Source organism: Varanus komodoensis, unplaced genomic scaffold, assembly GCF_004798865.1.
Source record: "Varanus komodoensis strain SLA01 unplaced genomic scaffold, ASM479886v1 scaffold3, whole genome shotgun sequence".
NCBI lineage: Eukaryota > Metazoa > Chordata > Lepidosauria > Squamata > Varanidae > Varanus > Varanus komodoensis.
The window spans coordinates 20,692,600-20,715,200 of NW_025335761.1; the positions used below are offsets into that span (position 1 = coordinate 20,692,600).

At 40.9% G+C, this 22,601-nt stretch overlaps 1 protein-coding gene across 2 annotated transcripts in view; it reads left to right on the top strand.

Moving 5' to 3' along the window:
- INO80 (INO80 complex ATPase subunit) overlaps positions 1-22,252 on the top strand; it is an 89,811-nt gene extending 67,559 nt beyond the window's left edge. The window contains exons 27-36 of one of the 2 annotated variants that reach the window (XM_044436806.1): positions 961-1,088; positions 6,133-6,227; positions 10,183-10,255; positions 10,959-11,117; positions 12,504-12,606; positions 13,692-13,780; positions 14,614-14,769; positions 16,623-16,782; positions 18,636-18,851; positions 20,244-22,252. In XM_044436806.1, the coding sequence (XP_044292741.1) occupies positions 961-1,088; positions 6,133-6,227; positions 10,183-10,255; positions 10,959-11,117; positions 12,504-12,606; positions 13,692-13,780; positions 14,614-14,769; positions 16,623-16,782; positions 18,636-18,851; positions 20,244-20,449 (1,385 nt within the window). In that variant the 3' untranslated portion in view covers positions 20,450-22,252. Of the gene's footprint in view, positions 1-960; positions 1,089-6,132; positions 6,228-10,182; positions 10,256-10,958; positions 11,118-12,503; positions 12,611-13,691; positions 13,781-14,613; positions 14,770-16,622; positions 16,783-18,635; positions 18,852-20,243 lie in introns of those variants that run through there. The other variant, XM_044436807.1, reaches the window with a different exon arrangement.
- Positions 22,253-22,601: the final 349 nt, after the last annotated feature.

Consider the following 22,601-nt stretch of genomic DNA (forward strand, 5'->3'; position numbering starts at 1 on the left):
AGCACCCAGCTTCCTTGCTTTATTACTACCTGTATAGGTTTATATAATTGTGAGATTTTAGCAGCAGGAACTTTCCCTCTTTCAAAAGTGTGCATTTGAAACCTGCAGTTCAAGTTGAGGTATGTGAAAGATGATACACAAGCCTTAAAGAGTGCATTGAAATATTCCAGTCGCAAACATTTATTAAATGCAACAAGAACAAAACACTAGATGAGAGGATTGACACTGCAGTGTAGTCACAGGTTTTGTAGCATGTAGAATTATTTGTATAATCAAAAGAGTTCTGCTGTTGCTGGTGGAATATGAATATTAAAAGTACAGCTACATCTTACAGTTAATGTAATAGCTAAAGATGTCAAAAGGGCAAGATGTGAAAGTTTCTGTATGATGAAGTGAAATGTTAGTCTTCTGCATTTCAAGAATTTGAAAGAGAGATATGCTTCTAAAGCAGAAACTTCACTCATATAGACATGTTACATGTGAGGAGAGAAGATGGAAGGATAGTGGTAATTGGTTTCTGATGCATTTTATTTCAAGTGAATTATTTTTAGTAGAGTTTTCTACCATCAATTTAGGAAATATCATTGGTTTGAATTAAGCCTTTGCTCCTGTCTGTAAAGAATCCCCTAAATGGTGTGTCACTCAAGATATAAAAGACATGAGAGAGACAGCATTTTTGCCAATTTCCCTTCTGTTTCTTGCATCCTGCAAAACTGCTGTCAAATTCCTCAGGAACAGCATAGCAAAATGAGGCTAAAAAAGGAAGAAAAATTTACAACATTTGCCAGCGGGATTCTCCACTGAATCAAAAGCCTTCTGTGTATGGAAGGCAACTTATATTCATGAAAGACTAAGCTAGAATCCAACAAAGTGTTATCAGTTAAGATGATGCATAAATAATTGTTTACTTGTATGCTGCAAAAATTCCCTACAACAGGTTTTTTGCCTTCTTCCTTTTAGATAAAGAAAGCCTGATCACAGACAGTGGAAAGCTTTATGCCCTTGACATTCTATTGACAAGATTGAAATCTCAAGGACACAGAGTTCTTATCTATTCTCAGATGACACGGATGATTGACTTGTTGGAGGTAGGAAACATAGCATTGTATAATAAGGAATCTGAAGCTAAGGAAATGTAGTATTTGTCTTACAACCTTTTAAAGGAGGTTGAGATATCTTATTTTAAACATGGAGTTAATAGTTCAGAAATGGTATCGGTAACATTTTATCAGTTTGCATTTTCTCCTGAAGTGGTACCCCAGATCTGTGGAGCTGCAGCATGGTTATACCGTTGTTGCTTTATTCTGTTTCTGTCAAGGGAAACAGCTACCAGCCTTTCTGTGTCCCTGCTGAAAAGAGACTTGCCAAGCAACTTACATTACTGGGAGTGCAGGGTTTATTCTGACTTGTGCAGCTCCAGTTAACCAAATAAAGCACAGGTTGTCATGTAGAGACCAGAAGCTCTGCTAACAGCATAAGTGCCCTTGTGATGCATCACTATCTGAGTAAAAAGGAAAAAAAACTTGCAGTGGTGCTAAGCCAAGGAGGAGACTGGCTTAATGCCTTTTTTGTAGTGATTCAGCAGAGAGAGGCTTCATTGTTTCCATGCTTTGCTAATGCCTAGTACCTAAGAACAGGGTGTATGTTTATCATAGATTCATGCAAACTTTCCCCACTCCCATCTGTTGGTATCTTAAATGTTTATCTCTGTGGTTGTGCCCTCCATCTGGAATGACCTCTTTGCTGCAGTACATCAAGCACTGATAAACATGTGCTTTTGATAATTGTTAAAAACATGCTTGTTTACCCTGGTTTTCTCCAACCATTAACTTGTTCAAATAATATTGTGTCACTGTAATGACATATTATTTTATAATTAGCTATAAACTGTTTTGGGGTTCTTAAAATGAAAAGTCACACATAAATATTCTATAATAAGTAATTAAGTAAATTGGTTTAATGCCTTGTTTGGTGCAGTCATGTTAACCTGTGCTGATGCACTAGTGCAGTGCTAGATGTTTGGCTGTACCTGTATAATGCTGTAACTGGGTACTTAGCCATGGTGGGTTGTCATGTTGTGTGACCTTGAACTACTTCACACAGGCTAGGAAGTTTGGGGAGGAACAAGCAACCCTGACAGCCTATGGCTTGTTCTGTGAGTTTGTTTCACCCACATTGAATTGGTGTTTCTTCTAAACCCAGCACACCAATATTACATGACTCTGGAGAAGCACTGAGCAGCCTGCTGAGAAAGAGCAGTGAAAATCTCTTGCCTGGCTCACTCAAGCTACTGCCAGTGACAGTCGCTGTGCCAGCTACCCAAGTGGCCTGTTGGGGTGACGATCACAGGCTCACTCTCCCTGTTGTGATTGTGACCCCTTTTGGGGTTACTGTGCTTTTCCCTTTCCCTTTCCCCCCCCTTTTCTTTTTGGAGATCACTTTTCATGATTTTCAAAGTGACAGCCAATGACTGTCCCTCCTAAATACCTGAGCAGTACATTGGAGGGGCCATCACTGCTTCATCACTATTTTAAAAATTATTCCAGAAGTGTGCATTAATGTTTTTCTATATTGTTATTTGGTTGGTTAGAGTTTAAATTCTTGCCTGGATAATGTCCTGTTAAGTGTATGCTGTTGAAGCACACAGAACCCTTGCATATTGAACAGTGCCAGGCTTTGGTTATGTTACTTTGCTTTGATTTGACATCCATCAAAAAGTAACTTGTCAAGTGAAAAGCCATAGTCAGCTCTTTGCTTGTGAAGGGGGGTAGCAAGTAGATAATTCCTTTGACAGCAAGATCCTCAGTGTAGACCTGACTGTTCTCAGTGTCCTCTACATTTTTACAAGAGTCTTGGTACTTGGGAAAATGGGGAAAGTGCAGCTCACCCCATTTATGGGAGCACTTAGCTTAGAAAGTTATCAACAGCAAGGCTTTCTTTCAAAACAGGGTTTTTGACAGGGCTAAACAGGGTCATTTTCACCTGTTGAACAACCATTCTGTATTCATGGGATTTTGTCTTGTATACATCTATGCTATGACACTGTCGCACTGCTACTTCGGCCATCTATCCAATGTTTTTTGCTTTCTTCTTTGCACATTAGGGCTGTTGGATCATACTGTGAATAAATTGCTTGGTCTTCCTTGGTTTGAATAATAGGGTGTTGTATTATTTTTCCCTAACATTGCAATGTCCCTGTTATCCTCAGTGGACCAAAACAAACAAACAAAAAAAAATGGTGGGGGAGTGATGAAATGATTCAATTTCTGTGTTGCCTCAGTAACATGCTTTCTCTGCCCTTGATGAATTTCATTATTTTCCAGGATTAGTACTAATGGTGTCATGCTGACCATGTCAGCTAAACAGGCTTAACAGGAGGATATTCATCTGGTTTTAATATAGCTATTGCTCTAGGATTAGTCAGCCGCTTCATTTTTAGTTAGAAAAGAGACTGTAGGCTGTTCATGTTTAAAGATCTGAAAGGATTTCTGCCAAGAGCTCTTGAACCTTCCAGTGCAATTATTATGCCTATCTTACCATTCTGAGTACTTCATTTGGCACTGAATATGCAACTAGTTTATTATTCCAGATGTAGAAGGGCCTCCTCATCTACGATTCTTCACCTCCATTCTAGCAACTGTTTGCAATCCTAACCTATTTTGGGGGGTCTCTTTTGGAGTCCAACAAAAAAAGTTCCAGTGCAGCTGCAGAAACAAGAATTAGAAAGTTGTAGAAGTGAGTCGTGTAAATTTGGACTTATGGACTGGTGTGCAGAGATCTGGCACTGCCTTTGCCCCTTTGTGCCCCTTTGCACCAAAGAGGTGATAGATCCTCTGCTAAGCCAAGCCATAATGAAACCTACCGTATTTTTCACTCTATAATACGCACCTGACCATAAGACAAACCTAGTTTTTAGAGGAGGGATCCATGGAAAGCTTCCTGATAATCACAGGCACATTCCCCATCACTTCCCCATGGGCTTCATTAAAAGACGGGTTGCCATTTGAAAACACACACCGACCTGTGATTAACAGCTCTCACCTGCGCCGGAGGAGGGGGGTAGAGCAGGGTGCGCCGAGCGCGTGCCGGCTAGGTGTGGTGCAGCCGGGCCGGCAGCGTGCCGGTGGTGGTCTTCCGGGCGGCGTGGCAGCGGCAGGTCTTCCCGGGCGGTGGGGTTGAGCAGTCCGTCTCTCCGTGCGGCTGGCAGTTTAAAGCCCGCAGCTGCTGCTCCCCCTGAGCGACACAACTCTCACCTGCGCCGGAGGGGGGGGCGGTGGAGCAGCACGTGCCAGCCAGGTGGTGCCACGTGGTGCAGGTGGCCGGCAGCGTCCCGGGCGTCGGGCACACACACATTCGCTCTATAAGATGCACAAACATTTCCCCTTACTTTTGAGGGGGGGGGGAGTGTGTCTTATAGAGCAAAAAAATACGGTACCTTTTTCCCCAGATCAAAATTCATATCTAGTAAGCTTGACTGCTGGGATAAAAAAGAATTGAGATTTTCATTTGTTTTTGTTTTTTAATTTAAGAGCTGACTCCCAAGAGAGTACATGTGGTCTCTGATGAGGTTTGCCTTTGTGGTAGCATCAAAATGCAGCTTCAGTCAGATGGCAGTTTGTTTAATTAATTGAAGCATTTTATGCCAGCGTTCAGTCAAAAAGGTTGTCAGAACTGCTTACATACTACTAGTAAAACAAGACTACAGTAGTAAAGCACACACATGGAAAAAGGAATGAGAAGGGAATAGGAAAAATACATATCAGGCTGGTAGAATGACCCCGTTTCCCACTCTCATCTGCCCCAGTGCAGCCTTCTGGTGAAGACAGTTGAAAAGCCTTCAGTTGGAGGCCTTTCAGCATTCAGGTGGAATGGCCCTGCTTTCCCTGCCATTTCATTTTGGCTGCAGTAGTTTCCCTTAATCTCTACATACTGTCCTATAGTGCTCTTCCATTTGTATGGAAAACAAATGATGCAAAATGAATAATTTTATACCTAGTCCATTTCTGGGAGCTAAGGATTACTTCCACCCCAGTCTTGCTTTTTTTTTTTTTATATAGTCTCTAAGCAGGAACTTGTTTGTAGTCCTGTATACAAGTGCGAGAAAATACTGTTAGCAGTCCATAATCTTGTGTTGCATTATTTACCAAAATGTAGTGGAAGAGTCATTGTGGTAAGCAGTTACATAGTGTAGTCCTAGAGTTGTTTGTGTTAATACAGTATGATGCATTTCTGTCAAACTTCATTTAAACAAGATGAAACACCAAATTCATTCCCTTATTCATTCTTTCCATAGCAGCTTAGCTTTCCTTAGGAAGGTCTGTTTTTATGGCTGGAGAAAAACAAGCTGTGCTTGATACTTGAAAGGAACAGGTCCACATATACAAGCAATTAATAGACTGGATCTTCAGCTGTAGGAGAGTTAAGAACACCTCAGATTTCATTAAGGAATCAAGCTGCTCTGGGTACACTAAAAATGTATCACATTATTTGCAAGTTGCATAGTTCTGTATGGTCTGTGGCTTGGAGCAGAAGTTCTTTGGAGGAAGTCTTTTCCTATAGCATAGTTTGCCTGTAAGTTGTGCAAATCAGGTTGTTATCAGAGTTTTGTGGGCACATTTTAAAAATTGAAATTGCACACCAAAAAAAGTTTTGTCATCTGTATATTTTATGTAATCTGTAAATTCTATATTACCATCTGTATATTTTATAAAGCAAATTTGCATGCATTTATTTTGCATAATCTGTGCTTCTGCTAAACATAGGGCAGTGCATAGTACTATGTACTCCACTGAAATCCCATTTTCTTAACAATTGTGGTCCTCTGGCTTCTTTTTCACAAACATTCAAAGCTGAAGAACTTTTCCATCCATCCATTTCTTCTTTCCTTCTTTGAATAAATTCTGACATTCTTAGGTTTATGAATTATGTCTAGACTTCCTGATCATCTCAGTCTCTTTTTACTCCGCTACCCAGCAAGCTCAGAACTAGTAGTCAGTCTGCTGCACATCAGATGCCACACAATAGTATATGAACCTGTGATGTTCAATAACTGTTTTAATTTTCAAATCTGTTGAATTTTAGATATGAAATTTTAAGATGAATTTTGTTCTGGTTTTTGTCATTTTGACTTAGGAATACATGGTTTACAGAAAACATACATATATGCGGCTAGATGGTTCTTCAAAAATCTCAGAAAGAAGAGATATGGTAGCTGACTTTCAGAACAGGTATCTTTTAAAATCTTTTTAAAAATTGTAGTAATATTGTGTTGAAAACTAGCTCCTAAATTTCCAAGTAAGCAAAGGTCCCCTACCCCAATAGAATTTCATCCTTGTGCTGGGGCTTTTGTTTGTAGTCCTTTGACCAGGGCCAGGATCCAAAGTGTTCCCTTGTGGGATTTAACTTCCACACAACTGCTTTTCTGGATCCTCTTTTCTCTTGTACAATACTCCTTTTAATAGCAAACTTGGGTGGTGAGTATCAATAAACCTGAAGCTGAATTGGAAGAAGAGGGAGGTATCAGCATACAGGAGGAACCTAATGTTTGCAGAAGTAGGAAAAAAGATCTTTAAAAGCTGCAGATGCCAAAAACACAAGAAGCAACTCCATCAGTGGCTGAGTATGCTTAGTAAATGCAGAATATTGATGGTCATTTGGAAAAGAAAAAGGAAAGAATTGAGGGTAGTAGGAAGAACAAAAGAAACTGCTAGGGGTTGGCTACTTGAAATGCTGAACAAAAGTACTCCTACTTGAGGATTCATTGCAACATTTTCTTGTAGGTCTCATTTGTCTTCACTGACTATGAAGTAGTGCTGGCTTATCAGAAAAACAAATTGTGAACTGAAATGTGTTCTTAACTTTTAATGCTAAGGTCAGTGTGGTGTAGTGGTTAAGAGCATGGGACTGGGACTCAGACGACCTGGGTTCTAGTCCCCGCTCAGCCATGGAGCCAACTGGGTGACTTTGGGCCAGTCACAGACTCTCAGCCCAACCTACCTCACACGGTTGTTGTTGTTGTGGGGATAAGATGGAGGAAAAGAATGATGTAAGCTGCCTTGAGCCCTTTGTAGGAAAAAGGCAGGATATAAATCCATAAATAAATGAATGAATGAGGTCTTGATTCTTGATAAATAAATCTTAGGATGCCAGTGCATGTTGTAGAAGCTTGAATAAAATAAACTGTAATCCTTGTTTCATTCATTCTATAGGGTCTGCTGCCAGTTCAGTGTCATTAAACTGTTTAACAGGGAAGTAGACAGCATAAGCAACTGCTGAAAGCTTGTAAATGCTTAGCAGTTACCACCACCAAAGCATATTAATCTTGTATTTTTGGTATTATGGAATATAATTAACTATCTCTACAATTTAGTAGTTTACTGTAATTCAGTGGTTAATAATCAGCACATCTGGGGGTTGATTCTGCCAGCTTCACCAAGTAGTATTTATTTGTTTGTTTACATATCTGTACTGTCCAGTAGATAGTGGTCTGTATAACTGTTCTTCCATAAATATAGAAGCAGTTGGTTGTTTTCGCATTGCAAAGTATTTAAAAATATACAGTATGTTTATGTTGTCAGAGATGTTATCTGATGTTTTAAGCTGCAGTTTTGAAGGTCATATAAAATCTGTACAAACACTTATCAGCACTATCACTGGATGGTTCAATGTAGACAGTGTGGAGACATTTGAGAGAGAAACGTGGTCATAAATGGCTCTGAATTTATTGAGATTGGCAAGTGGACACTGACCCCTAAATACTCTGTTTTTATATATTGCATCCATCAGGCAGCATTCCCCATCAACGGTGCAGGAGTTTGAAATTTGACCTTTACTGGAGGATTTGCTCCCACCATCAGGCCTGCATATATGCCACAGAGGGAGGATAAGGGCCAAGTGAAGGAATACTGAGGAACCACATCAGAGTAATGCTGAGGGAAGAGAGAGGGAGGTGATACCAGAAGTGGAGCTAGCTGTGCTGTGCTCTGGCCCTTCCTTGCACTTGCAAATTTGATCATTGTCCTATCAGCCTGCCCTTAGGTCTCTGGATGCTGCTTTAAAATTCCAGATCAGTGCAGAATAGGACCTCCCTCAGCCATGATCTAAGAATGGATGAAGCAGCTGATCTGCCATGTATAACAGAGACTTGGGTCAGTTAGTTAGTTAGTTAGGAGTGAATTTCTCCCAGTTGTGCCCATCAGGTTATTTGGTTCAGTATCAGCATGGACTTTAGAGCTGGGTGCTGATGTCAGGCTCCCTGTCTATCTGAAGACCAGTCTGGAGTGTTTGTATCATATGTTGGGCCAGCGGGAGAGAGCATGGATTCTGTTGCTATGCTTTCCTGTCCACTGCTCAACAGACTCCTTATCTGTTGTTGAGTCCTCCAGGCTGTTGGCTTTGAAGGACATCGACATTCATACTGAGGGCACCTTGTTTGACAGCTCAGGATTTCATGGACTCCGTGACAACCATGAAGCTGTTCCAATGTGTCATCAATATAATGCATGTAGCAAGGCACCGTCTCAGTCTGTTTTCTTCATGGCCTCTGAGCATCCCGCATATGGGCTCTGTGCCTTACGGGGCCTATTGCCAGGAAGTTTTCACTGCTGAAAGAGGTTTATCAGGAACCTGTCCCCCACCCTTGACATTTGGTATATTAGGAAGAGTTTCTACCCATTCCCTCAGTTATTCTTCAACCACTTTTGCAAATCCTTGAGAATTTCTTTCCGATTCTTAGTGATTCTTAACATTTCCTGACTCTTTCTTATTCTTTCATTTGCGAACCTGTTTACCTTTATTTACACACACAATCTTCCCTTGACTTTTCTTCTGTCTTATTCCTTCTACTTTTTCTTCTCTTCAACGGACCAATGGCACTCAAAGCACCATTCCAAAAATGTATTGGCAATGGGAGCAAACTCCCACCAGCCAGCAGACACTGCCTCTGACTTTTCTGTTGATGACTGCTGCCCACATCATCAGGCCTTCACTAAAAAGGCCTGTACAAACAGGGCAAACTGCCCAAGAGCAGAGCTGTAGAACAAGGCGTTGCAGGCAGTAGACTTGTCTAAGTCTACATCAGAGCACCTGTCTACCTCAGAGGGTACTTACCACCCTCATACCTGACCTGACAAGAGCCAGTCTCAGCATCCTCAGTATCAGAAGGAGAGATCCAGGATACATTGACTCAGCTGCAGGCCTGTCCTCCTCCTGCAGCCCAAGGGTTGCATCAGTCAGATGCCATCTCACCATCTTTTGATGCAGTTGGTTGGCATCAGAACTGAAAGCTGTAGATACCACTCTTGCTTTCCTCTCTTGGACTGGGACAGGTGCTTGGAATGGTCCGCCCTAGCATCATACCAAAGATACCATGATCCACGGAGGTACTTCTGGGATCCAGAGGCTTTCTGTGATCCTCAGCACCAACAAGAGCGCCATCCTAAGCCCTACTTTGCAGGGCAGGAGCACATCTATGGAGACCTAGCATTTCAGATGACTTCCCATCCATGGACCAACTGCCAACTCCTTGGCCTGCAACCCTCCAGGAACTGCCATTGCTTTTACCTTACCACTGTATCAATCATTACCTCCAGCCTCTCTTCATTTTTATTCAGAAAAATATTTAAGTATGTTCAGTGTATTTTACTTCCTAGTAAGTGCATTTTGGATTGCAACCTTAACCTGGGTCCAGCACTCACAAAATAGTCCAATTTGCATGATCAGAACAGCTCACTGCGGCTTATTTGAACCAGGGCAAGTTGCAGTGGGTACTAGGTGGGAGTTGTATATTTAGCACCTGGAAACAGTTCGTAATGTCATGCAAACTCAGGGTCCATAACTAATGTGATGGTTATTTAAACCTTACAGAACCCAGGCTCCCTGAGTTTGCACAATGTAATAAGTAACAGCCACACATTGAATATTCAAAATGCTTGGTGCCCCCTTTCCCCAAAAAGTTATGGTGGGCTGTTTTGATTGTGCAGAGCAAGTTGTTGTTTGACACCTCCTGAACATTCACACTTGAGTATTTATAACATGAACTGTTCAAAACAATGTAAAGCTAACCATGATTTTGTTGCTTTGACAATGAAAGGTTGTTTATGTTGAAAGCTCTCTTGATAGTATTTTGTAATTTTTGTGCAGCAACAGAACTGAAAGAGAAGTTTTTTTTCTTTGTCTCCATAGGAATGATATCTTTGTCTTCTTGTTAAGCACAAGAGCTGGTGGTTTAGGCATTAACCTTACAGCTGCTGATACAGTAAGTAAATAGCATAATTTGTAAGTGTAATTTTAACACCATAGGCTACTCCAGGATAGCTTGCACTCTGCTGAAATGTAGGATGTCTGATATGTGCACAAACTCTTAAAACAACTGAAACTCCAGTAATTAGCACTGCAGTCAGAGATCTTCTTTCCAAATAAAAGCTGGGATTTGCTTGGTACTTCAAAATTATTAAAATATGAAGGTTCACTTTTTTTTTTTTTTTTTGCTTTTCTGTATTTGAATATTCAGTGTGCTGTTATAAAGGATGATAAGGCACATTTAAAGCTAAGAGAAGCTGCCTTTCTTGAACAGAAGTCACACCAGAGCATATTTCAGCTGTTTTTCCTGGCCTTTTAGAGCTTGTGGGAGCAATGGCAGTTGTGTCAAAGTGATTTTTCCAACAGTCTTAATTCAGCAGAATACAACACTACAGCTTAATACCCTAAATGTCTTATCCCCAGTATGGCTCGGTGAATCTATAAATGGAGTTGTATCTGGTTTCTGGGCATAATTAGATGTCTCTAGTTCATCCTGAAAACTTTCCCAGTATATGGGATCCTAGTGACCTACTTCACAGAATTAGTCCACGAGAAAACAGAAAAAGTATTTACTATCCATTTAAAGCCATGTATAAGCTGCAGGTGATAATAACAGAGCCATTTTTCTATTTATAACTTTCTTTTAAATATCCTGACAGGTAATTTTCTATGACAGTGACTGGAATCCCACAGTCGATCAGCAGGCCATGGATCGAGCTCACAGGCTGGGTCAGACCAAACAAGTCACTGTATACCGACTGATCTGTAAAGGCACCATTGAGGAACGCATCTTGCAGAGGGCCAAGGAGAAAAGTGAGGTTAGTGATTAAAAGTAGAACAAGGAAGCCTGGAAGGAGATGGGAAGGAAGATGTATTCTGACTTGAAAAAGCAAATACTCATCTCCAAAAAATGGAACATGAAGTCAGAGGAATTCTTTGGCAGAAAAAATAGTGGCCATCATGCAGGAACTACAGAGCTATCCTGTAGCCTAATAGTAAGCTTTCAAGCAGAGAGATGCCAGATGATGTAAACTGCTGGCTTTATATAATTAGCATGAAGAGTAGCTGTTTTTAATTACCATTTATTATGACTTTTAGTGCATTTATATTGTGCAACTCAGGGTGATATACATCAGGCCAGTTCAGATGACACAGCAGCCCACAATTTAAACAAACCATAGATTGTCCAGAATCAAATAAGCGTACTGGTTGCCAACTATTTGCTGCTCCCACCGCACCAAAAAAACAAAAACCTAATGATGCTTCTGTTTAAGGTTATTTAGCACAACATGCAATCTTAAACATCATGCTAAGCAGCTCAGGCATAGATTTCAAGGCTGGATTGTTTCTCCCCCAGCTACCCACAATTCTGTTTTTGCAGGTCTTGCTAAACAACACAGGAATTAAGTGTTTAGCGAAGTGGGAATTGTGAGAAGCTAGTATACTTGTTTCCATTAATTCACAACTATTCATGATTTGTTTAAATTGTTCATTGTTATATCATGAGATCTGGGGCATTGAGTTCCCAGGTGGTCTCCCATCCAGGCATTGACCAGATCTAAACCTACTTAACTTTAGCAGAGTGAAGGAATCATGTTCCTTCAAACTGACTTTATCCATAACAGTTAACTGTGCACAGCACCAAAATTCTGGTACATTTTGGGTGCTCACATGGGTTTTAAAGATACAGTTGTAGTTTAGTTTTTATAAGCAATGTCTACTGGTTGCTGTCACAGTTTTCAGCAAGGGGTTTTCGCCCTTTTAGTCAGGGTTCAGAACAGCTCCTTTCCCTAGGGAAGGAAGATTTGTTAGATAACTCAGTCTGCTTGCTCCAGAAGGAGGTGTTATTCCAAGTTGAGGAATGCCCTCCATGATGTTCAGAAAATAGACATTAATAGTAAGAAAATTTTCAGGGTGGTGGTAGGGTTTGTTTTTTGGGGGAGCAGGGGTTAATGTGTGTGTCCAACTTTACATTTGGTCTAAAGAATTTGTTAAGCAGAAGCATAAACTAGTAACTACTAAATGTATCATGTCACTTCCATGTTCATACTGATCTGCCCATCTATAGCTCAGCTGTTGTTTCTAAAAAGTATCTTTTGTACTCTTGATTACAGTACAAATATTTTTACTCCTCTTTCTCTTAATTATGCCTAGCATTAAATATTCTGAAAGGAAAGGCTGATGATTTCTTTTCCTTTCTTTAGATTCAAAGGATGGTGATCTCAGGTGGTAATTTCAAACCAGACACATTGAAACCCAAGGAGGTGGTTAGTCTGCTTCTGGATGATGAAGAACTTGAGAAAAAATGTATGTGCGAGTTCAAATGCCTGCTCCTGTGTGCCCAACACTTCACCATCTCCAAATATGCATATGTGTGTTTTTGTTTGTTGGCTTATATTGCATTGATAACTATAAACCAAGGTAGAAGAAGGATTTTTTAAAAACAACTGAAGCATTTGTTCTTAGGCTCCATGTTGCTGCATAGGTGCAATGGGTGGGTACTCACATAAAATACAGCTGTGGGAAACACCAAGTTTGAAATATTGTGGTGGGAAATTTCTCTTTCTCATGTCCATATATTCCATATACTTTACTGTATGAGAAGAAGAAAGGGCAGAAGAGACAGGATCCACTGCTCGCCCGCACGCGCGCTCGCTCGCTCTCGCTCGCTCTCGCTCTCTCTCTCTCTCTCTCTCTCTCTCTCTCTCTCTCTCTCTGTGTGTGTGTGTGTGTGTGTGTGTACTTGCTAACATCTGTTATGCTCCAGTCAACTCTGAGCCATAGCACACTACAAGATTCGGACAGGGAAGCTAGCATTTTCTCTACTTCTAAACTGGAATATAGAAGTAAGGCAGGAAAGTGGGACTGTTAGGTTTTTATCTTATCATTTTGGTGAATTTTAATCATGTGTGAGTTTTGTCATATCAGACCTCAAATTAAAATGTCATTTTCCTCTGCAGACTTCAATTATATTATTTAGATGCTTGTATAATTGTGTCGGAATTCTTGAGAAGGTAGAAAGGAACAGCGATGTATTGTTCAAACTAAAGCAGGAGGGCAGAACCTCCGCCCAGATCATGCCTCCCCAAACCCAGTTCAGAAATGCCTCTCCTAAGGTGACTGATAGTAAGAGATTTAAGCAAAAATATGGCATTTTGGTCCTTTCCCTATAGCTTTTGGTCAGCTTACCACTAGAATATGGTCCCAAAATCTTCTTCCAATTGGAATCTTATCTTCAGGCTGAAAGAGATTCTGTGATCTGGGTTAAAGGATAAAAGGATGGGATTCAAGAGGAAGTTCACCTTCGTTCCTAGAACATTTCACTGGGCTCTTCAGTTCTACAAGATTTTAGCTTTCCTTTGATAAAGATTTCTAACTTTCTTCACTGATAGTGCGTCAGCGTCAGGAGGAGAAACGGCAGCAGGAAGAGACTAATCGTGTGAAAGAACGTAAAAGAAAAAGGGAAAAGTATGCCGAAAAGGTATTTTGAACATGCTTCCTTTGTACTATCACAACATTAAATTCATTTTATTATCAGTATTATCTTGCATTTTTATTAACCTGCCTAATCCAGGTTATGTGTCCTTTTCTAAACTACTTGTTGTCCTCTGGTTTTGTGTTGTCTTTGCTCATTTTTTTAAAAACAAGATTACTTAAGGGTGGAACTCCTTCACTAGAAAAGGGATGCAATTTGAGTTTTGCTATCTGATCTGAATTTTCCTGGAATAGCATTTGAGAATATTTTCTTACCTTTGGGATAACCAGTATATCTAAATTTGGCCGGGGGCGGGGGGGATCAATGAAAGTGCAACTACCTTCATCCAAAGCTTTTTAATCAAATTTAAGTACAATTAATTAATTATAAAAATTTAGTAGGAGTTTGCCACAAGATGTGGTGCTGGTCTCTAGCTTCTGAAAACGATCAATCGGAGTCAAATTCATAGAGAATCAGTCCACTAACATGTATTAGTCATGATACATAAATTATACATTTAGTGGCAGTAGCTCTCTGAAGACCAGTTACTCAGGATGATCAGATTGGGAGGGGTGTTGCTTTCTTGCCCTGCCTATAAGACGGGGTTCCTTGAAAGGAAAAAAGTGGAATGAAATATAATAAATACATAAATAAGGCTTCTAAAGGCATTTCCACAGTGTTAGAAATTGATGGTTCTCTTAAAACTAATGTGGACATCGTTAGGAATTCAGTTAAAGACATGGCACTGTGTGGATGACTAGCACATGGTCAGCTTGAGTTTTTGCTTCTCTTCCATGTTTCCAGAACTTATGATGATTGTTTGTTTTATTTTATTGCAGAAGAAGAAGGAGGATGAGTTAGATGGGAGGAAAAGGAAAGAAGGCATGAATCTGGTGATCCCGTTTGTTCCATCTGCAGATAATTCTAACCTCTCGGCTGATGGGGACGAGTCATTTGTTAGTGTAGACTCTGCCATGCCTAGTCCTTTCAGTGAGGTAAGGATTGCTTTAGAACATCACAGGACCATTTCATATATAACATATGAGGTCATTGCATTACTATATAGGGTGAAATACTTATTTTTGACATGCAGTGAAATAAACTTGCACAGCATTTCATGTCTCACAATTTACAGTATTTCTGATACCTTTTTTTTTTTTGCTTATCCTTGTAGGAAAGCAGTCTTCAGTCTTGATTCCTGAACTCTTTACTTCTGCAGTTGTGCTCTACATCATACATAATTGCAGAGTAAAGTATGGAACAATGCAGAACTCTTTACTGAGCAGAATTGGCTGAGCTCCTTATATATGGAGCAATTTCATTTTTTCAACCACATATCTGGGCATGTCATGAGCGAAGCCGACTGGAGCTGGGGGTCAGACTAGATGGCCCGGGAGGCCCCTTCTGACTCGCTCTGTTTCTATGTTTCTATATCTGAGTCTCTTCAAGTAGACATTGAATAGATCATAAAATGTTGATGTAAAATATTTACACTCTGTTTAATCTAGGGAATAATAGATTAACAGAGGTAGCTCAGGAAACTTTTATGCAGGACCTTTATTCAAACAGTTAACCAGTAAATTCAGCAAAGACATATATTTTAACCCTCAGATGCATCTTTTACATCTATAGAACAAGCATATGTTTAGGACTGGCACCAAATGTCAGAATGGGAATAATGGGAAAGTGTTCATTGTTCAGCATCATCTGCTGTTATGGAAAACCATGTTTGTGTCTGTCTAAAAATATGACACTATCTGTCCTGAATTTGGCCTGTGCTGCAGCCCCCACCGTCTAGATATTAGCAATACAGATATAGAAAAAAGCATTCCCCGAGAACAATGGAGTATAAAAAGTGAAATTCAAGGTTCCAAAGCTACTAATGTGGCTTTTCTAGTGCTCCAGATTCCATTTTTCATGTTATTTTACATTCTAATTTATTTAATTGACTTTTGGATCTTCTGGAAGACTGTGGCCTGTGGGGATGAGGTACAAGGAATAAAATGGCCCTAGGTCCCCCAAAGTTGCCCATCCTGGGCTAGAGGAACATTCTCATTCAAGTACTGGCTTCAGTAATCGCTCAGGACTGAAGTAATAGGGTTGAAACAGTTCTTGGCCAGAATAATCAAATATTAAAAGGGCTGATTTGGGATTGGCAGACTACTCAAGGCGCACTGAGCCTACAGCTGTTTGAAACTATTACCTTTTCCAGAAGTTAAAAAATTCCTATTTTTGCACCTGAGCTAGTGATTTAATCATGTAGCATGGTATGAAAAAAGTGGAAAGGGCGAACTCACATAATACTAGAACTTGAAGTCATTCCATGAAGCTGAATAGTGGAGATTCAGGATCAATAAAAGAAAGAATTTCTTTACACAGCGCTTAGGTAAACCCTGGAATTCACCGCAACAAGATGAAATGATGGCTTCCAACCTGGATATCTTTAAAGGGGAATTAGACAAATTCAGAAAAACTGTGTAGTAGAGCAGAAAATGACGAAGAAGTGACTCCTTTGCCCCATTTTGTGATAATCTGAGGACTTCTTGTAGAAGTCACTTCTGGGTGCCTCTGTGCTTGTCAGGGATTACTCGTCATGGTGGCTTTCTACTACTATGGCTAGCACTCACTAGAGAACACAAGTAGGAGGGTGCTATTGTATTCATGTTTTACTTGTGGGCTTCACAAGGCAGCTGGCTGGCCACTGGATGAACAGAGTGCTACACTAGATAGGCTTTGGTCTGCATGTCTCATCTTATGTTTTGCCATTCTTATATCTTATGGTAGCAGAACACAAGCTTTGTTGACTGTGTAACTTAAGCTTACAGGCTTTTGTTTTTACATGTTCTAGATTTCCATTAACAGTGAGTTGCACATGGGATCCATCCCACCTGATGAGAGCAGTAATGACATGCTAGTGATTGTAGATGATCCAGCATCTTCTGCACCACAGTCAAGAGCTACTAACTCTCCTGCTTCTATCACTGGCTCAGTCTCTGACAACATGAATGGTTGGTATCTGCTATAAACTGAGCCTAAGAGCAAATGTTACAAATTCTTTACTTTGCTATGAATCTGAGATTTATCTAAGGCATGGGTCCTCAAACTACAGCCCATGGGACGGATCCAGCCCGCCATGGCCATCCATCCTGCCCGTGCTGCAGCTCGCCGCCCGCTTCCTGAGTGAGCAAGCCGCCACCGCCTGCCTCCTATATGCGTGCACTCGCCACTGCCTTGCAGTGCAGGCAGGGAGGTGGTGGCTCACTCGGAGATGGTCTCCGAGTGAGCAAGCCACCGCCTGCCTCCCGTACGCATGCACTCGCCACTGCTTTGCAGCGCGGGCGGGAAGGTGGTGGCTCGCTTGCTCGGAGATGGTTTTGGACTCGCTGGGAGATCTCCAAACGAGTGAGCCACCACTGTGTGTGCCCAATGCCACCTCGCGCATGACGGCACCTCACCGGCCCGCGCCCCCAGGCACCCCCAGCTCACCAGCCTGCGACGGTCACCACAGCCTTTCAACTGGCCTCCTATTCAAAAGGTTTGAGGTCCCCTGATCTAAGGGCTGGGCATTCAGCAGCCAGGAAAGGAATGTTTCCATCAGATTTGTTAGTTAAGAGAAATATGACAAGTTTGATCATTCACTGTACTCTTAATGCTTTTGTTTTAGTATAAGATTCTGAAGTTGGTAAAGTGGTATAGTTTGAGGTGTGATTTAGGTAGTTGCAAGTTTACATCTCAGCTAATCCATGAACCTACTGGGTGACTTGAATCAAATCTCTCTTCTTCTTCATGATACACGTAGTAGAAAGGTCCTCAGCGGCTCCTCTTTCTCTTCATTTCTTGACTGCAGCATTATCTTTAGCATCACTGTCAATGGCAGGAAGGATTGAAAATAAAGAGTTTTCAAGAGAGAAATGGCAATCTCGCTGTTAGCTCCTTGACTTATTTATTAGATTTATATCTACCTTTTTCCCTTGACAAGGAACCCAAGGCTGCAAACGCTCCTTCATCTCCATTTAACCCTCACAACAATCGTGTGAGGTAGGTTAGGTTAAGAATCAATTTCTGGCCCAAAGGCCTCCCGCGAGTGGGAACTACAAACCTGATCACCAACATCCAAACCACTAACCTACATTGTCTATACATAACATTTGACTCAGTTCTAGCCTGTGCTGCACTGTTGATCCAGGCAAATTGTTCAGCATTCTGTTTGATGAATCTTTCAGGTATTACCAGAAAATAGAGATAATTCGTATGTCTAAAATGCTTTGTATTGTTGCTTTGAGTCACCACAGTTTTGGTGTATCGACAAATCAAAAGGAACTGCAGCCCTCAATTGATTCTTTATAAGGCCTTTTTTCTCCTTATATACAGGACAAATTCATATCGTCAACCAAAACTCTGAGCATCTTTAACTAGACTTTTAAAATGCTGATGTATAATATTTACAGTGTGTTAATCAATGAGGAATTAGAAATTAACAATGGTACCCTAAGAAACCAGGAGTTCATTCAAACAGTTAGCTGAGGCATATGTAAATTCAGCAAAGGCATATGTTTTAATCCTCAGACATGTCTTTTCAAGGTATAGAACAAGCATGTGTTTAGGACTGACACCACATGTCAAAATGGGAATGATGGGAGAATGTTCATCTTTGCATACTTTTCTGTCTATCTGAAAATGTGGGATTATCTATCTGATGAAATACCTCGATATGGACATATACATTAGGAAATGTATTTTGAATGAGTTTGGCAGTCATAAAAACAAAACAAATTGTGCTTTTTACTAAACTAAATTCTAGAAACAGCATTTGTGATACACTACTCAGTATGTCTGCATTTTCTTTATTCATTCCATGAAGGAATTTCAGTACAGGATATGCCTGTCACAGGGAGAGGTCATTCAGGTAGAAGCCGCGGTCGCCCCAAAGGATCAAACAGTGGATCAAAAAACACAGGAAAAGGCCGGAGCCGGAAATCAACAGCAGGAAGTGCAGCTGCCATGGCAGGAGCCAAAGCGGGAGCAGCAGCCGCCTCTGCAGCCGCCTATGCAGCCTATGGGTACAATGTGTCTAAAGGTATGAGAGTCTGTCTGTGTAGAGTGGAGCACACTGCATGCTTCCAGTTCCAGGTTCTCAGGCATCCTGTAATTCAGCTTAGTCTGCAAACTGAATTCAGTTGTGCTGCATAATCAGTGCACGTAATAGTGTAAAACAGGAGCAGGCCATGTGCAAGGCCACATAAAGCCTCCAGCAGACCAGAATAGGAATGGATAGTTTTTTAAAAAAGAACAACGTGGTGTTCCATATGTCTAGAATGGACAAATCTTGCGTGCAAAGAGGTCCTCCCAGTGTGGCCCACAAGAGAGGGATCGGGGTGGACAAAAATGGCCCCCAGCCCTCCCACAGTTGTTGATTCCCTGTGTAGAAAGTTCACATCTAGTTCTAAAGAACTGATCAGGTAGAAGTCACTATTCCATAGTTTTGCTCTTCTTGATATAATTACAATTAGAAGGGACACCCACTTTGTGGGACTAATTTCCTAATAAATTCCTTCCTATAGATTACATGGTGATTAGCCTTGTTACTAAATTAAAAAATAGCTTTTTGTGTTAAAAATGCTTCCTTTTCACTATAACAAGGGCTCAGAATCACAAGGCATAGATCTACATTAATTGCATATGCTAAGTTGTATCTATATATGCAAATTTACAACAGATTACTAGGCTTCAGTTAAATTTCAGAGAAAGGAAAGCCAGCCTATTAATTTTTCAACTATCCTCCCTGAAATAATTCTTCAATTAATTTCTACCCTGTCCCAGATCTTCAATTGGTAGTTCTTGTTCAGTTACAATTAGTTTGCAATTAGGTTAAAAAGAGAGTGGCTAATACCTGCCTCCTATTGGCCATTAAATTTAGGGGGGAATCCTTCTCCCATTGGCAGCAAATTGTTTTTTCCCCCTAAGCTTAAGTGGAAGGGCAAAGACTTGCATATTTAGCCTTTTCCTAATGGCAGTCCCCATTTAAAAACACCCCATACATGGAAATTACACTGAGTGGACACATAGGGATCAGGAATACATGTGGATCTCTGGGAAGCAGATTCAGGGCAAAGGCCCCATGAGCCAGTCTAAGCAACAACTCTGGGCTCAGTTCCCTGGTGCTTTGAATTTTTTTTATTTTATTCCTTTACTACCCAAAGTTCTCCAGGCAGTTTACAGCAGTGCATAAAATACAATGGAAATAGAATACAAGTAACAGTTAAAACAGCATAAAATTAGACTATACAATGTAAAGGCCTTTGACAGTCCCTGAAGTAAAAAGGCAGGATAGATTTTTAACTCTTCTCCCAAATATGCTAACATCACTAAAGGTCATAGTGATGTTACAATTTTAATTTTGTGTTCATTTATAAAGCCATATTTTGAGTTTGGCCTATTAAGAAAGGACTTGCATTTTTGTTATTCTCAGGTATGTCTTCGAGCAGCCCTCTTCAGACTCCACTCATCCGACCTGCTGGACTTGCAGACTTTGGACCATCAAGCACCTCTTCTCCTATGAGCAAAGGAAATAGTGTTTGTGGATCTTCCAAAACCTTAAAACTAACAAGTTCCTTGGCACCAGAAACCCTAATCCGAAAACAATATAAAGGAGCCCACACCTCAGGTGGGCGGTAGTAATTTTGAATCTCTGGAACCTATGTGTTGTTCATATTGGTTTTCTAAGCAGCCCACGCCTACCAGCAAAAGGGTATACAGATGCCTTGTTTCCATCCCATATGTGGGTGTGAAGAAAAGATTACTGCACTACTGGGGCAAGAGGTGTTCTGTGTGCACTTTCTCGTGTAGCCCAGAGTTATTACCTTTGCAGATTTGTGAGGAAGAGGGACAGAGACTTCGGGATGCTTGAGCTTAATATTTCCATTAAGTTTTTTCTGGCATCCTACAAATCATGCACGGAAAAGATCCGGCTTCCATGTAAGAATGGCTGCACGAGCTCCCCTTTTGTTCGTATTCACACCAGCACCCTCTCCCCTCGTCTTTCAGGTTTCATGTGGAATTCAGCTCCATGCTTATAATAAGGAGATCAACATCTAAACTTTGGGGGATGCTCTGCAGATTCAGAGGAGCCTTTGGGTTAAGGGGCCTTTTCAAGGAGCTGTGGAAAAAACTTAATGGTTCTAAATGTGTATGAATGGTGAGATACCATGAAGAACAGATTTCAGGGGAAAGGAGAGAGAAATTTTGCACTGTGTCCTAGAAGGGATCTTTTGTCAGTATCGTGCTTCTGAACTACTAAGGTACTGTTCGGTTGGTCAAACAACACTAGGACAGATTAGAGCTTTTCAGAATGACACTGCTGTCTCTGTATCACTGAGTGGGAAGAAGCTTTAACATCACAATGCCAAGGTTCAGTTGCATTTACTTTCATAGCATTGGGCTTTAAATACTTTTTTTTGCATTTGGCTTATGTGGGAATCTTTAAAACTTTAGAGTAAAAAGCCATTTTGTGTGAGATTTTTTACAAGAAGGAATCTGAAACGGGGAAATGTCATTGCTTTTCTTCTCATCGTGCCATAGAAGTGCTTTCTGATAATGTTTTCAGTACCACTGTTCACCATGCTACGAAAGACGAGCAGTGGGAACGTGCTGTTCCCTGCTTCTATACAGTCTGTAGCTAAAGCAGTGTCTTTCATTCCAAGCCATTCACTTGCTGTGTTCTTTCCTTTAGCACGTCATGGTTTTCAACAGTGTCCATGCACAGCAGGTTAAGATTGCTCCACTGTGATGGTCCGGCACGGTAGCAAACACCTGTGCGGCTAGTGGAAATCGTTAGCGAGCAGCAAAGCAAGTAGTGCATCTCTTTGTTCTGGTGCTCTGTTCTAAATGCACAAGGACCCTCTGCTTCGGCATGAGGTAGACACACATGCCCACACACACACAAACTCTGTCTGCATTGCACTGAGATGAAGGAGGGAGGCAGTTCTCCTGCCTTCACAATGACATTAAGTGGGATTTTCTTTCTGGGCATTTTCACCTTTCAAGGGAGATCCAGGTTATGAGGTGAAGATCTTCGCTAAGGCGGCAAAGGATTTTTCAGTCTCGCGCACCTTGCCTGGCATCCCACAGTGTAGAGCAAGTGCTTCCTGTTGACTCTGCCTCTGATTTGCACACCTGAAAATAGCAGAAATGGGTTCGGTTAGATTGATTTTTTAAAAACAGATTTGGAGGGAATAATTGGGTGGGGAAGGGGATATTTAAGTTAAATCATGAAGATTTTACCCTGCCTCCCTCAGATTCACATGTGTATATACAGTGTTTAGAGGGAATGAGAAAAATGCCAAGCCTTTTTTCCTCTTTGAATGTGCTGTCTATTTTTATAACTGAACTTGTACATATGTATAAAAAGAGACACATCTTTCTTTTACTAACTGGAGAAAAGAATCTTAAATAAAATGGAGTGAGATAATTTTATGTAAATTCAGTCTCTGTGACTTATTGTTTCTATGGGGAGTATGGTGAAATGTTGAAACAAGGTGAGTGTGGAAATGCATCTAGATATGTGGCTGGTTTCCTACATGTGTAGATTAGAAATGCATCCTAGCAATATTGCACTTTATGGCTATTTTCACTTTTTAGTAATATCTGCCTTTTGTATGTCTGAGATGACATATGCACAGAGGACTGTGTGCAGAAGGCTTCTTACGGCTGTTTTTGGAGCTATGTCTGATAGCATTGAAATGCATGCTAGGAAACGGGAAAGCAAGGGAAATGACGTGGGGGAGCAGAAGCTGTCGTTCAGCGCTGTGCTGTGCTGTGGTGCAAGCGC